The sequence below is a fragment of the Heptranchias perlo genome, chromosome 8 (genome assembly GCF_035084215.1).
Source record: "Heptranchias perlo isolate sHepPer1 chromosome 8, sHepPer1.hap1, whole genome shotgun sequence".
Lineage (NCBI taxonomy): Eukaryota > Metazoa > Chordata > Chondrichthyes > Hexanchiformes > Hexanchidae > Heptranchias > Heptranchias perlo.
Window position 1 is genome coordinate 31,278,864 of NC_090332.1, and position 15,910 is coordinate 31,294,773.

At 41.1% G+C, this 15,910-nt stretch overlaps 1 protein-coding gene across 1 annotated transcript in view; it reads left to right on the forward strand.

Annotated features, from left to right (window-relative positions):
• The window catches only part of ush2a (Usher syndrome 2A (autosomal recessive, mild)), a 744,800-nt gene that overhangs the window by 166,258 nt on the left and 562,632 nt on the right, over nt 1-15,910 (forward strand). Inside the window, exons 14-15 of the mRNA XM_067989549.1 lie at nt 9,895-10,090; nt 12,083-12,724. Coding sequence (XP_067845650.1) covers nt 9,895-10,090; nt 12,083-12,724 — 838 coding nt within the window. The remainder of the gene's footprint in view (nt 1-9,894; nt 10,091-12,082; nt 12,725-15,910) is intronic.

The window sequence follows — 15,910 nt, forward strand, 5'->3', positions numbered from 1 at the left end:
ACCTGCTGCACCTGCATACTAACTTTTTGATTTTCTTGCACTAGGACCCCCAGATCCCTTTGTACTGCAGTACTTTCCAGTTTCTCGCCATTAAGATAATAACTTGCTCTCTGATTTTTCCTGCCAAAGTGCATAACCTCACATTTTCCAATATTGTATTGCATCTGCCAAATCTCTGCCCACTCACCCATTCTTACATGTTCAGGGCGATGTCTTGTGTGAGTAACATACCCACCATTTTACATATGGGAAATTCTTCCTTCACTCCCCAAAGCAATGAAGCAAGTGCCAGGACACTGTGGTTACTCATGACACATTACTCGGCATATTTAACTAATTCCTCCCCCGAGATGTCCTATTGTCCTTTAGGAATATAGGACTGCACAAGACTGGATGGGACCATTTCCATCCATTATGTCAACACCAAAGTTCACAGATTACATACCCCACTTTATCACTCTTTCCCTTCAATAGCTCTGTCAGTCAACAATGTATCCATCACCCTCTTGAAATTTGTAACATTCTATGATTGCTCTGCCTTCCTGGATAGTTTATTTCATATAGTCACCACCCTCTGTGTGAAGAAGTTACATCTTAACTATATATTCATCCATTTCTGTCTAAAGTTGAATCTCCTTGTCTAGAGCTTGTACTAATGTTGAACATTATTCCAAGATCCAGTTTATCTATTCCCTTTGGGATCCTAAATACATCAATAAGATCACCTCTAAGCCATTGGAACAATCGAATGAATTTATATTTATATAGTACCTTTCACAACCTCAGGACATCTCAAAGCGCTTCACAGCCAATGAAGTACTTTTTGAAGTGCAGTCACTGTTGTAATGTAGGGAAATGTGGCAGCCAATTTGTACACAGCAAGGCTCCATAAACAGCAATGAGATAAATGACCAGATAATCTGTTTTAATGATGTTGGTTGAGGGATAAATGTTGACCAGAACACCAGGAGAACTCCCCAGCTCTTTTTCAAGTAGTACTAGCACACCAGAGTATAGTACTGAGCTACATGTACATATCAACTGGCCAGTCAATTCTCAGATCAAACCTTCTATCAAATAGTATCATCTTTCCTTTGTTCGCTGACATACATTGGCTCAAGTTTAAAATTCTCATCGGTGTGTTCAAATCCCTCCATGGTCTCGCCTCTCCCTATCTCTGTAATCTTGTCCAGCCCTGCAAATCCCTGAGATCTCTGCGCTCCTCCAATTCTGGCCTCTTGCGAATCCCTGATTTTCATCGCTCCTCCATTGGCGGTCATGCCTTCAGCTGCCTAGGCCCTAAATTCTGGAATTCCCTCCCTAAACCACTCCATATCTCTACCTCTCTCTCCTCCTTAAAACCTACCTCTGTCTTAGCTTTTGGTCACCTGTCCTAATATCTCTTTATGTGGCTCGGTGTCAAATTTTGTCTGACAACGCTGCTGTGAAGTGCCTTGGGATGTTTTTACTATGTTAAAGGCGCTATACAGGGCATAATTTCAAAGTTTGCAGATGTCACGAAACTCAGAAATGTAGTAAACAGTGAGGAGGATAATAACAGACTTCAGGAGGACATAGACAGACTGGTGAAATGGGCAGACAGATGGCAGATGAAATTTAATGCAGAGGAGTGTGAAGTGATTCATTTTGGTAGGAAGAATGAGGAGAGGCAATATAAACTAAATGGTACAATTTTAAAGGGAGTGCAGGAACAGAGACATACGTACATACACAAATCTTTGAAGTTAAAAAGGCTGTTAAAAAGATGTACAGGACCCTTGGCTTTATAAATAGAGGCATTAAGTACAAAAGCAAGGAAGTTAGGCTAAACCTTTATAAAACACTGGTTAGTCCTCAGTTGGAGTAATGTGGCCAATTCTGGACACCACAATTTAGGAAGGATGTCAAGGTCTTGGACAGAGTACAGAGAACAGTTGCTCGAATGGTACCAGGGATGTGGGACTTCAGTTATGTGGAGAGACTAGAGAAGCTGGGATTGTTCTCCTTAGAGCAGAGACGGTTAAGGGGAGATTTGATAGAGGTGCTTAAAATCATTAAGGGTTTTGATAGAAGTAGGTGAGAACATTGCAGAAGCCCTAACTGTAATCTTCCAAAGTTCTCTCGATTCAGGAAACGTTCCTTTAGATTGAAAAATTGCACATGTAACTCTGCTATTTCAGAAAAGTGAGAGAGGCAAACCAGGGAATTATAGACCAGTTAGCCTAACATCTGTTGTTGGGAAATTACTAGAGTCTATAATTAAGGGTAGAGTGACTGAACTTGAAAATTTTCAAATGATCAGAGAGAGGCAGCATGGATTTGTAAAGGATAGGTCATGCCTGACGAACCTGATTGAATTTTTTGAAGAGGTGACTAAAGTAGTGGATAGGGGAATGTCTATGGATGTTGTTTATATGGACTTCCAGAAGGCATTCGATAAAGTTCCTCATAAGAGACTGTTAGCTAAAGTTGAAGCTCCTGGAATTGAGGGCAAATTATTGACCTGGTTAGGAAATTGGCTAAGTAGCAGAAGACAGAGAGTAGAGATAATGGACAGGGACTCAAATAGGCAGGATGTGACTAGTGGTGTCCCACGGGGATCTGTTTTGGGGCCTCAATTATTCACTGTATTTATTAATGACTTAGATGATGGGTTAGAGAGCCACATATCCAAGTTTGCCGATGGCACAAAGGCAGACAGCATTGTAAGCGGTGTAGATGGAAGCATAAAATTACAGAGAGATATTAATAGATTAAGTGAATGGGCAACACTGTGGCAAATGGATTTCAATGTAGGCAAGTGTGAGGTCATCCACTTTGGACCTAAAAAGGATAGATCAGAGTACTTTCTAAATGGTGAAAAGCTTGAAACAGTGAAGGTCCAAAGAGACTTAAGGGTCCATGTACATAGATCATTAAAATGTCATAGACAGATACAGAAATTAATCAAAAAGACTAATGAAATGCTGGCCTTTATATGTAGAGGACTGGAATACAAGGGGGCAGAAGTTATGCTACAGCTATACAAAGCCCTGGTTAGACCACGCCTGGAGTACTGCGTTCAGTTCTGGGCACCGCACCTTAGGAAAAATATATTGGCCTTGGATGGAGTGCAACTAGAATGACACCTGGACTCCAAGGGTTAAATTACGAGGAGAGATTACACAAACTAGGGCTGTATTCCCTGGAATTTAGAAGATTAAGGGACAATTTGATCAAAGTTTTCAAGATATTAAGGGGAACTGATAGGGTAGATAGAGAGAAATTATTTCGGCGGGTTGGACATTGTCTTCTTCACCAATGCTGTCCACTGTGCTAATTTTGGTATAGTTAAATTTGTAACCTGAGAATTGGCCAAGTCCTTCATGGTTTAAAAGACACTGTGAAGTAAGGTGATGGGTTTAATAACATATGGTAGTATGTCATCAGCACACAATGATATTTTGTGTTCTGCCACTCCGGGCTGCACTCAATAAATATATGATCCTTTCTTGATTATTAATATGCATATTTTATACAGGCAAAAGCACAGATATGTCAGAAAGAGGGAAACAGGAATAAAGCCAGAAACTAAACAGCTGTAACAAATACCAAATAGATAAGGCACAAAACACAGAAAATAAGAAAAGGAAACGATAACAAATTAAAATAAAACACCTAAAATCAAGAGTAAATCAAAATTTATCTGCATATTGTTCAAAAACTCAATTAATCTGAAAATGTTTTATGCGTTTATATATAATAAATTGCATGAAATTATGAAGCATATATATACATATAAAACAGAGAGTTAATCTCCTGCCTGCCAGTGGGGAGAACTGGCAGGCAGGAAATTAACCGGAACAGTTGGGAAAAGGGTGCAGACCGGCTGCTGGTTGTCATAGATTGGGTGAACAAGTGCTGAACACCGGCTTCTGGGTAAGTGGCAGAGAGGGGGTTTCAGGAGGTGTTATGGGAAGGAAGGTGGGGTGGGGGGAGGATTCTGCTGCAGGGGAGGATACGACTTTCCTTGTGGGGCCCGGAAAGTTTCTGACTTACCTTTTGGACTCTATATCCTTCCCGACAACTGCTGACCTGCTTTCACCTGAAAGTGGGAAAGCTGCAGTGAGTTCTCCATTCAAGCCTGGGTTAAGATGTAATCAGGGTCCTATTGATGTAATAGGAAACAAATTTGCATAAATCCATGAGGTCTCTGTCTGCTTTAGGCAGTTGCCTCAGCCACCTGCAGAAGCCTGCAGGTTAAGGTTGCAGACAACAGGAAAGGGGCAGCCATTTCAAAGTTTTCTTCTTTATTTCTCTGCTTCCTTCCTCTCCTGAGGCATTGATTCAATGGGTGCCAGTCACTCTTCAGTGCTTCACTAAAGTAGCCATTATTCATGCATGAGTTTTGAAAGAGAGTGATGCCAGGCTATTCAACTGCAAAAGGCACCATTGACAAGGCAATTCTGTCTTTTCCTGATGTCCACACATGTCCATTTCCAACAAGAGTCATCAGATAGCAATCAGGAGTGGGAACCCTAGTTGATTTCCTCCTCACTAACCCAGAGACTTGAGATGAATTGTAATGCTATACGACTACGTTGGCTGAGATCAGCTAACAGCAGAAACCAGGTCCATATGACTCAGCTACTTGATGTAAATTCAATGAGCAATTGAGAGAGTCAATTTAAAGTTTTTATGAAATAACAAGTTCAATTTGTAGTTTTCACTTTGTTTTTTCACCAGTCCCATTCTGAATAGTATCCGTCTGCCATCTACCTCGATTACACACTTACTGAGGTCACCATCTGATGGCATTTATTGTTTTTAAAAGCTCCATTATATGGCATGGATCCTTCCCAGTGACAGAATCCTACAGCGCCCATCTTTACTGTTTTTCATCATTCCAAACGGAACAGGCTTGAGGGGCTGAATGATCTACTCCTATTCCTATGTTCCTAAAGTTCCTACAGCAATGACCATTAAATGTCCAATCTGTAGGTTTGACCTACAGTGTGACATGAATTACAGTTAGTTTTGGTCAAGGGTCAGAATATTCTGGTCAACAATTTCCGCACAAGTTATTAAATTGCCCTACCACAATGGTTTCTGTCACTGCAAGGCAAATACCGTAATTCTGTAACAGATGTGGTCCAGATCAACTTCTGATATGAACCTCAAGAAAACATTGTCTGAACTATAGATTCAGTCGACTCGCTGATACTAGTATTCTTCTTGCAAGAGCATAGGAATTTCTGTACAATTTACAAATCCAACCAATAAAAAACACTAAATCAAAAGCAAAATATACAGATGCTGGAAATCTGAAATAAAATTAGAAAATGCTGGAGAAGCTCAGCAAGTCAGGCAGCATCTGTGGAGAAAGAAACAGAGTTAACGTTTCAGGTCGAAGACCTTTTGTCAGAACTGGAAGATGTTCTCTGAAAGGTCTTCGGCCTGAAATGTTGGGCTCGATTTTCCGACGTCCAAGTGGGTGCATTCTTGGCGGGGGGGGGGGGGGGCTCCGATAATTGGGGATTCCCAGGACGGGTCCGGAGCCCAGCTCCAACCCGCCCACTTCCGGGTTCCCCAGTGATGTGCTTAGATGCGCGCGCAGCCCCCGCATGCGGGACTCCCGCTGGCAAATAAAGCCGGCGAGATCCCACTTAAATTAATTAATTGGATACTTCAGGTCATTAGCAGACCTGATTTGTAGGATATTTTAGGAGGGGTGGGATTTCCATCTAAACTGAGTGTTTCCCGTACTAGAATCATAGAATCATAGAATCATAGAAGTTTACAACATGGAAACAGGCCCTTCGGCCCAACATGTCCATGTCGCCCAGTTGATACCACTACGCTAGTCCCAATTGCCTGCACTTGGCCCATATCCCTCTATACCCATCTTACCCATGTAACTGTCCAAATGCTTTTTAAAAGACAAAATTGTACCCGCCTCTACTACTGCCTCTGGCAGCTCGTTCCAGACACTCACCACCCTTTGAGTGAAAAAATTGCCCCTCTGGACCCTTTTGTATCTCTCCCCTCTCACCTTAAATCTATGCCCCCTCGTTATAGACTCCCCTACCTTTGGGAAAAGATTTTGACTATCTACCTTATCTATGCCCCTCATTATTTTATAGACTTCTATAAGATCACCCCTAAACCTCCTACTCTCCAGGGAAAAAAGTCTCAGTCTATCCAACCTCTCCCTATAAGTCAAACCATCAAGTCCCGGTAGCATCCTAGTAAATCTTTTCTGCACTCTTTCTAGTTTAATAATATCCTTTCTATAATAGGGTGACCAGAACTGTACACAGTATTCCAAGTGTGGCCTTACTAATGTCTTGTACAACTTCAACAAGACATCCCAACTCCTGCATTCAATGTTCTGACCAATGAAACCAAGCATGCTGAATGCCTTCTTCACCACCCTATCCACCTGTGACTCCACTTTCAAGGAGCTATGAACCTGTACTCCTAGATCTCTTTGTTCTACAACTCTCCCCAACGCCCTACCATTAACGGAGTAGGTCCTGGCCCGATTCGATCTACCAAAATGCATCACCTCACATTTATCTAAATTAAACTCCATCTGCCATTCATCGGCCCACTGGCCCAATTTATCAAGATCCCGTTGCAATCCTAGATAACCTTCTTCACTGTCCACAATGCCACCAATCTTGGTGTCATCTGCAAACTTACGAACCATGCCTCCTAAATTCTCATCCAAATCATTAATATAAATAACAGCGGACCCAGCACCGATCCCTGAGGCACACCGCTGGTCACAGGCTTCCAGTTCGAAAAACAACCCTCTACAACCACCCTCTGTCTTCTGTCGTCAATCCAATTTTGTATCCATTTGGCTACCTCACCTTTGATCCTGTGAGATTTAACCTTATGTAACAACCTACCATGCGGTACCTTTTCACTCCCAGTTGAAATGGACGTGTTGCAGCCACCAGCCTGTGGCAGCTGCAAAGCTCCATTTGACAGGTGGGGGTTGAGACCCTCATTCATTGCAGGAGGCCAATCTGTTACTTTGCACCACCCTCCTCCTAACACTAAAATACACAAAGTTGCAACCTCAACTCCGGTGTGCAGACACATTTACCGACCTTGTGGACCCCCTCAAACGTATATCTTCTGGATGGGGGCTGCCATAGCTGACCTCCTCGGAGGACGAACTGCATCACCAGGCTCGCCGGCCACGCCGTCCACCTCTGACACATGGAGCTCCACAACACAGTGCTGTGACACATCCACCTGCACAGCAGGAGGGAGGGCAACCACAGAGAGAGATGCGTTGTAGGAGGCACTACCCTCACCACAGGGTCTACAGACTGAGGCTCAGCTTCCTGGACCTCTCTGAGCAGCAGTGCACATGGAGGCTCAGAGTCACTCGATATGTAGTCGTGGACATCTGCAGCCTCCTTCATGCCAAGCTGCTCCCGGCTGGCCCGAGCACCATCTTCTTACCTGTCGCTGTCAAAGTCACCACTGCCCTCAACACTTCTCCTCCGCATCCTTCCAGTGTGCCACTGGGGACATCGCCTACGTCTCTCAGTCGTCTGCACAAAAGAGCCCTGCAAATACACCTACACCCACTCTGCAGTGACACAATGGGTGGCATCAGTTGTGGGTCTTCATGGTGATCCTCAGGAAAGGGCATTATTGCACAAACCAGACAAGATTTGCAAAAAACGTGGCAGTAGTGGTGACAATATAATATGTAATGTGAGTTGATCAGAAATTTATTATAAGTAAAAACCATGACAAACCCTCAAACACCCTTGTGCATCTCCTTCATGCTCACGACACGTTTGTCTTACGCTTCCTACTACACATTTGTGATGCATGCCCTGTGGCTGCAGCACAGGTAATGGCAGGTTGGGTGAGGCTGACCGTGAAAGAGATGCATCAGAGGGTGAGTATGAGATAGAGCCATGAGATTGTATGAGGATTGTGTTGAGTGGTAGTGGTGGGATGAGTACTGGCAAGGTGAGTAAGTGCAGGTAAGATGAGGATGAGCTTTGAGTGGGTGTGAGGAGTGATGTGATAGAGTAGTGTTGGCAGTGCAGAAGGAGATGTGGGGTGGGGGCGGTGATGTGGCAGATGGAGTCTAGGGGAATGAGTAAGTGTACTCACTTTGGCTGACCTACTTAGGTCATTGTAGCGTCTCCTGCACTGTATGCAGGTGCGTGATATGTTGGTGGTGCTGGTGACCTCCTCTGCCACCTTGAGCCAGGCCTTCGTGGTGGCAGAGGCAGCCCACTTCCTCCCGTCCGCCGGGGAGAAAGATCTCTGTCCTCCCCCTCCTTCTCATCCCATCCAGTAGGACCTGGAGTGAGGCACCATTAAACCTGGGAGCAGCCTTCCCCCTGGGCTGCTCCATGCTCTAATTTTGGCTCCTTTCTGCAGCATCAGTCAGTGGAGGACTGCCCCTTTAAATAGGGCTCCTCCAGCTGACAGCCTATGATGCGGATGCGCAGTCCGCCCACTGCGCAGCTTTCCAGCGCGAAACCCGGAAGCCAAGGTAAGTGCCTCAATTAGGCTGTGATCACGTGCGGAGCACCCCGAATTCACTGGGCGCATTACCCACGCGCCCAGTTGACCCCCCGTGCCAACCCACCTCCCTCCTAATATCGAGCCCGTTAACTCTGTTTCTTTCTCCACAGATGCTGCCTGACTTGCTGAGCTTCTCCAGCATTTTCTGTTTTTATTATACAATAAAAAGTAATGCTGGAGCTTGCAGATTAATAGAAAGAGAAAATCACTCTAATAAGTTAGTCTCTAACAGCATTAAAGGATGCCATCAACTGAGTGCACAGACTTCCCACATGCCACAACAAGGTGACAAAAGTTGTGCCTATTTGTTAAATTTGTCTGATCAAAGTGGACAAGCTCAGGAAGCACCCCTCTAATCAGTTGGCAAAGAACTTGACCAAGATTTTACTGTCAGTGTTAATGAAGGACATAGGCATGTAGTTACCACCGTTCAGTAGATCTTAGCCTCTTCTGTAGATGACCTTAAGAAGCATGTGCAGAATGTACTGGTACCTTAAATTAGCTGTTGCTTTGCTCAAGATGACAGAAATTACATTTTTAAAAAGTGGAATGCTATATTGTGTATACAGAATCCAGCATCCCTTCACTATGTGAAGTTATGATGCATAATCAGAAATAAACCTTTTGGGATAGATCTTGACTTTGTGCGAGAGTGTAAAACAGGTGATAGCGAGTCAGAAGCCTGTTTTACATCTCTCCCGATTTTTATTTCTGTTGACTTCAATGGAAATAAAAACCGGGAGAGGTGTAAATCGGATTGCCGACTCGGTATCACCCATTTTACACTATCGCACAAAGTCAAGATCTACCACCTTGAATTTGTAAATACTTTGTTGCTTACTTCATGCTGCAGTAACAAAATATATTAAAAGTATCAAAAACCTACAAAATATTTTCAGACCACAGAGAATATCATCATTTCAGTCCATCTGCTCCAAAATTAAATCAATAGTAAAATGAGGATTTAATTCAATGAAGAAATGGAATGAAAAATTACAAATCAATTTCTTATAGTCACGTAGATGAAGTATTAGTTAAAAGTAGTCCTTATATTTCATTCATTGTTCAGATTTGCTATTCTCGAGTATATATTTTTCTTATTTATGTCTTCTGTTTCATAGTTTATAATTTTTTTGTTTCTATTTCCATTTGTTGCAATACCTTTCCTTTTTCATGCATAGTTTTTCTCTTCTCTCTTTGATCTTTCTCTCTCTTTCTGTTGTTGCATTTCACTTTCTCTCTATTCCTCTTTCTGGCTGACATTTTTGTTAGAAATATAGCAAAACAAATCATTGTAGCCATCATCTGCTTCCACTCATCCCACCATATTTTTAATCTCTTTAGATTGGAGGCCAGTGTAAATGCAAGAGACGCGTGTCTGGCAGACAGTGTAATCAGTGCCAGGATGGATTCTATAATCTGCGCTTCTCAGACCCTGATGGCTGCAGTCCTTGTAACTGTAATACCTCTGGGACAGTGAATGGAGATATTACCTGTCACCAAAATTCAGGTCAATGCAAGTGCAAAGCAAATGTTATCGGTAGGTGAAATACAAGATTTTGTGTATCATAACCTGCTGGTTATGAATTTGACCCCAGGTCTGTCAGTCACTAGCCATTCTTCTAAAGGTATTAAACAAATATTTGCTAAACATCTCAGACACATGTGCAAAATTATAATTATCTAATATGTTCTGAGCGCATGAGCCAACTTAATATTTGCTGTTAAAGTCTAGTTAAAGGATTTCTTCAGAGGGTTTGCATGCAGTGAGGTACTTTGTGATAAATCTTTTTCATTCTGTTATTATATGCCTTTGAACTGTGCCTATGAAATGCCAGAGACTTAACATTACTTCAAAGATCATATGTGGTTAGTTATCAAGGGCCAGATAATTTTAATTTTGCAATTCACTGCCAGGTTGATTATAACAAACTACCATATTCTCTGTTATTTATCATGTTTTTGTGATACTTGCTTTTATGTTTTGTGGTTCCCACAGGTATTTTCAGAAATTAGATTTGATTATAGCAATTTGTTACCTGCAACTTATTTGAAGGTAGTAACAGAAACATAAGGACAAAATTTATCAAGTGCTCAAAATACATTGTGTGTATAATGCACTTTGAAATTTTGATGTATGGGAATATTATGCAGGGAGCATTCCTGATAAAGTGTGCTATGCATTGTAGCAGAACATGTCCCAGTCCATACATATGGATCAAAAAAAATTTACCATTTCATTTGCATAGTAGTTAGCTGTAAATGCTGCTTCTAAAATGGACCCAGATGAAAGCTAATGTGGATTGTAAAGAACAGCATTAAGCAACAGAGCAGAGATATGAAAAAGACTTATGTAATGTGATCAGTTTATATGTTGAATGAAATTTGATAACCTTTTCTGCTGCGTTGGAAAAAATTCTTTATTGTTATTATTATTTTTACCTTTGCTATCAACCTGAGCTTCAGAAATAGAATATTATAGAGCAACTAATACCTGAATTGTATTCTGGGAGATACATTGCTGTTTAGAATCTTATATCCATTTTATCTCTATTTTCATCATTGCTGTTTCCTGCTATGCACAAAAGGAACTTCATAACATCATTACATTTTGAAGTATGTGGTACAAGAGTGGTGCACAAGAGGTTGATTTTTACTACAGTTAATATGGTTGTACAATTGTGTTGTAAATGAATTATTCAATACAAAGAAATTTGTAAAGTAGGTCACTTATCTAGAATAAAATGTGACAGGTAGAGATTGTGCCTTAAATGCCTAATGGATCTGGAAACCTCTCCCTACTTTCTTGTTAACCCTGTAAGAAACTGAACGCGATGCCCTGTAGGCTTTGCTCAGTAACACTGGAGACAGATTAGCTGTCATGAACATGCATGACAAATTCAAATAAGTGCTATGTATATTTTTAGAAATGATGAGGTGAATCCCTCTAGACTGATTTTAATAGTTTGGACTGAGTCATAACTCTTTTTACAATACAGTTACTTTAAAATTTGTGGTGTTGCTGGTACTTTTATTTTTCTTACTGAAATTAAATGTTATGCCTTAGGTATGTCATCAATCACTGTGCAAGCAGTTGCTTTCTGCTGAAATTTTTACTGCATTTTTATTCTAGTGTAATATATTATTTTCCATATAATGTTTTCAAATATAAAAGATATTTGCATTTTTTTAAGATAATGGAAATGTATTTAACTTTTTGGATGTCTATAGTAAATGAAGGCAAGAAAATGCTAATCGGATACACAGGGAACTATTCTAAAAGCAGGGCTTTTGTATTTTTTTCTTTTTTTGTTGTTTAGTTACCAAAATTAATCCCGAACGATTTAAAAAACGATTCTTATTATAACATTTTAAAAATATGTTTAAGGATATTTGGAATTAATATTTGAACACTAAGGAATGTTTTTAATGATCAAAGTGCACGCATGGGGACATATGGGTAAAAATTGATTCCTAATTCTATTTTTCTTGGATCTTACTTTTATTATTTTTTATTTTAAACTTCTTGCAGGAATAAGGTGTGAACGTTGCAACTTTGGTTTCAAACTCCTGAACAGTTCAATCTCAGATGGATGTGAATCATGTAACTGCAACATCAATGGCTCTCAGAACCAGTTCTGTAACCCATACAGTGGTCAGTGTAACTGTAAGACAAACATCAGAGGACTTCAGTGTGATACTTGCACAGATAATGTCTATGGACTTAATGCTGGTGGCTGCAAGCTTTGTGAGTGTGACTCAGCAGGGTCAGTCCTTGGAACCATATGTGATTCCAGAACAGGACAGTGTATTTGTAAACTTAATGTTGGAAGACAGCAGTGTGATATTTGCCTGGATGGGTATTACAGTCTGCATTTGAATAACTCCTTGGGCTGCTCATCTTGCAATTGTGACACAGCAGGTACAATGAATGGATCAATGAATTGTGACAAATCCACAGGGCAGTGTCTGTGTAAAACCAATGTTACAGGCTTGCAGTGCAATCAGTGTGTTCCTCATACCTTCAACCTTACTTCATCCAACCTTCAAGGCTGTAAGTCGTGTAACTGTGATCCTGCAGGGACAGTGGAAGGAACTGTTTGTGACCAAAGCAATGGTCAGTGTGTTTGCCAGCTAAATCACCATGGAAAACAGTGTGACCAATGTAGGCCAGGTAAGTGAGAGCACAGCATGATAGATGCATTATTTACTGATAAAGAGAAAAGCACATTGAATATAAGGTCTGAATGTAGTAAGAGAGTGGGAAATTCTGGTATTTTATCCAGTGTAGGAATAGAATCAATCCTTGCTCTGTGCTAATTTTGTTGAAATTTTTCAGGCAGATGACACAGCAATTACCTTCAGTGTTCTTGGATTAAGGATAAAAAAAATCAATCCTGGTTTTCATTCTTCTTTCCTAGTCAAAATATAATATCCTTTTCTGATAGTTTGTGTAAGGGTTGAATATATAACTTTTGATTATAGTTGGCTGCAAAATAGCAAACATAACTAGTATAACTTTTCTGAAAACGCAATTTTATAATTGCTACTTTAGATGTCCAAAGTTCCTCCAATAGACATGCATCCAATTGCAGCCACTAGGCATATCAACTGAACCCAGAAATATGGGCAGGTTCAGGTGCATTCAGTTTGGGTGCATTTCTAGAGTGCTCTGCCTGACTTGCACTTGGGTGAACAAAGCAAACATTTACCTGTTAAACAAGTCTACTGTTTGTTAATAGTAGCAAATTGTATCTATGCAATGAGTCAGAAAATCAATCCAGATAATTTTTTACATCTTTTTACATCTTTCACTTCTGTAATGGACGGTACATTTATTGTAGAACACTGTTAATCCAAACTGGTCAAGACCAAACACTCTATACGTGTTATGTTTGGACTTGGAATGCATCGCTGTATGGAACATTAAGGAGTAGTCTAAGCAGTCATTTAAGTTTTAAGGAAGGAGGGGGGATTGTCATTTAAGGACAGGACTGATTCTGCAATCATGTACTCCCAGAGAGAAGTGGCACATGCCAGGTTGGGATATCATTGGCCAACAGCTCGTCATTTTCCATCATTTAAATAATCGATGGAAAATCATGGGCTGTGGTACCATGATTTCCTCACCTGCCTCCCTGAAGCTCCGCTCCTTGCTGGGATTGATTACCCAATCGTGGAATAAACCCTAGTATCACAGCATAAAATCAGCAGTGAGAACAGGAAATTTAGTTAAGAGCTGGGATGGTAAGTTGCCATTTAATATCACAACAACTTGCATTTATATAGTGCCTTTAATGTCGCAAAATGACCCAAGGCACTTCTCAGTAGCATAATCAAACAAAAATTGACACCAAGCCAAAGAAGGAGACATTAGGACACGTGACCAAGAGCTTGGTCAAAGTAATAGGTTTTAGGAAGAATCATAAAGGAGGAGAGACAAGTGGAGAAGCAGAGAGGTTTAGGAGCGAATTGCAGAGCTTAGGGCCTAGACGGCTGTTGGCATGGTCACCAATGGTTGGGCGAAGGAAGTGGGGGATGCACAAAAGGCCAGAGTTGGAGGAACGCAGAGTTCACGGAAGGTTGTAGGGCTGGAGGAGGATTACAAAGATAGGGAGGGGCAAGGCCATGGAGGAATTTGAACATGAGGGTGAAAATGTTAAAATCGAGGCATTGGTGGAATGTAGATCAGTATAGGTCAGCGAGCACAGGGGTGATGAATGAACGAGATTTGAGCTCAAGTTTACGGAGGGTGAAAGATGGGAGGCCAGCCAGGAGAGCATTGGAATAGTCAAGTCTGGAAGTAACAAAAGCATGGATGAGGGTTTCAGCAGCAAATGGAGACGGGTGATATTATGGAGGTGGAAGTAGGCGGTCTTTGTGATGAAGAGGAAATGGGGTCGGAAGCTCAGCTCAGGGTCACAGAGGTAGAAGTAGGTGGTCTTTGTGATGGAGAGGACCGCAGCACTGGATGAATGAAGTACATTCTGCTCATCCAACACAGTGTTATTAGAACCATACAACTTTACAGCATGGAAAGAGGTTATTCAGCCCATTGTATGTGTGCCAGTTCTTTGCTAGAGGTATCCAAAACTAATCTCACTCTCCTGCTTTCTCCTCATAACCATATATCTTTACATCACAGAACAGACCATTGGAGTAAATTTTTGGCTTCACTGCCTGGGAGGTAATTTGGCAGAGTGGATTGCATGACCGTTACAGATCCCACCTGTTTTTCATTCTATTCAAATCAGTAGGATTAAAATAGGATGGATTGTATAATGGGAATGTGATCCACCTTGCCAGATTACCGCCCAGGCAGTGAAGATGAAAATTTACCCTATTGTTTCTCTCCTTTCCCGATTTCATTCCTAACACTTGCTGCTGATTATAAGTTTTAAGTGTTATCTTAAACATGGTGACATTTTCTGCTGTCCCATCAATTATTGGATCAGTCATACTTGCAGTGTCCCTTGTCCACAGCTAACTGTACCAGTCCTGGTCCATGGGCTGGGGTTAGGTTTAAGTTCTATTTTGTAGATATTCAAGGTTGAAATGTTTTGTACGTTCTGCAAAATTAACAAGCTGACAAAAGACTTTTTTATTCATTATTGGGATGTGGGCATCGCTTGCAAGGCCATAGTTTATTGCCCATCACTGAGAAGGGAGTGCTGAGCATTCTTCAACCGCTGCATAGCGGTTTCATACAACTGAGTGGTTTGCTTGGCCGCTTCAGAGGGCAGTTAAGAGTCATGGATGTTGGCGGGGGACTGGAGTCACATATGGGCCAGACCAGGTAAAGACAGCAGGTTACCTTCCCTGAAGAACATTAGTGAACCAGTTGGGATTTTATCACAATCCAATGGCTTCATGGTCACACGTACTGATACCAGCTTTTAGTTCCAGATTTTATTTTTAACTTAATTCAAATTCTCAAACTACCATGGTGTGATTTGAATTAACAGTCTCTGGATTATTAGTCCAAACCTCTGTATTAGTAATCCAGTAATATAACCACAACACCATTAACACAAGCCAATGGGAAGTGCTCTTTTCAAATTTCAAATCTACCACCCCGAATTATATTACTGATTTGCACAGACTGGTGGCATTTGGATCAATGGTTTTCTACTGTAGTTGCAGTAGTTTTCTCTGAAAAGATACTTTCAGGATTGAAAAAAGAGTATGCATACAATCGGCGACACTAGTCTAGCAACTGGAATCACCTTTGTACTATTTGCAGTCTGATACCATGGTAATATGTAAAACAATTTTCTGTGGTATCTATATAAATTACATTTTAAATTCAATCATATAAGAGTTAAATAATAGATCACCAGTAAAAATTGCCACAATAATG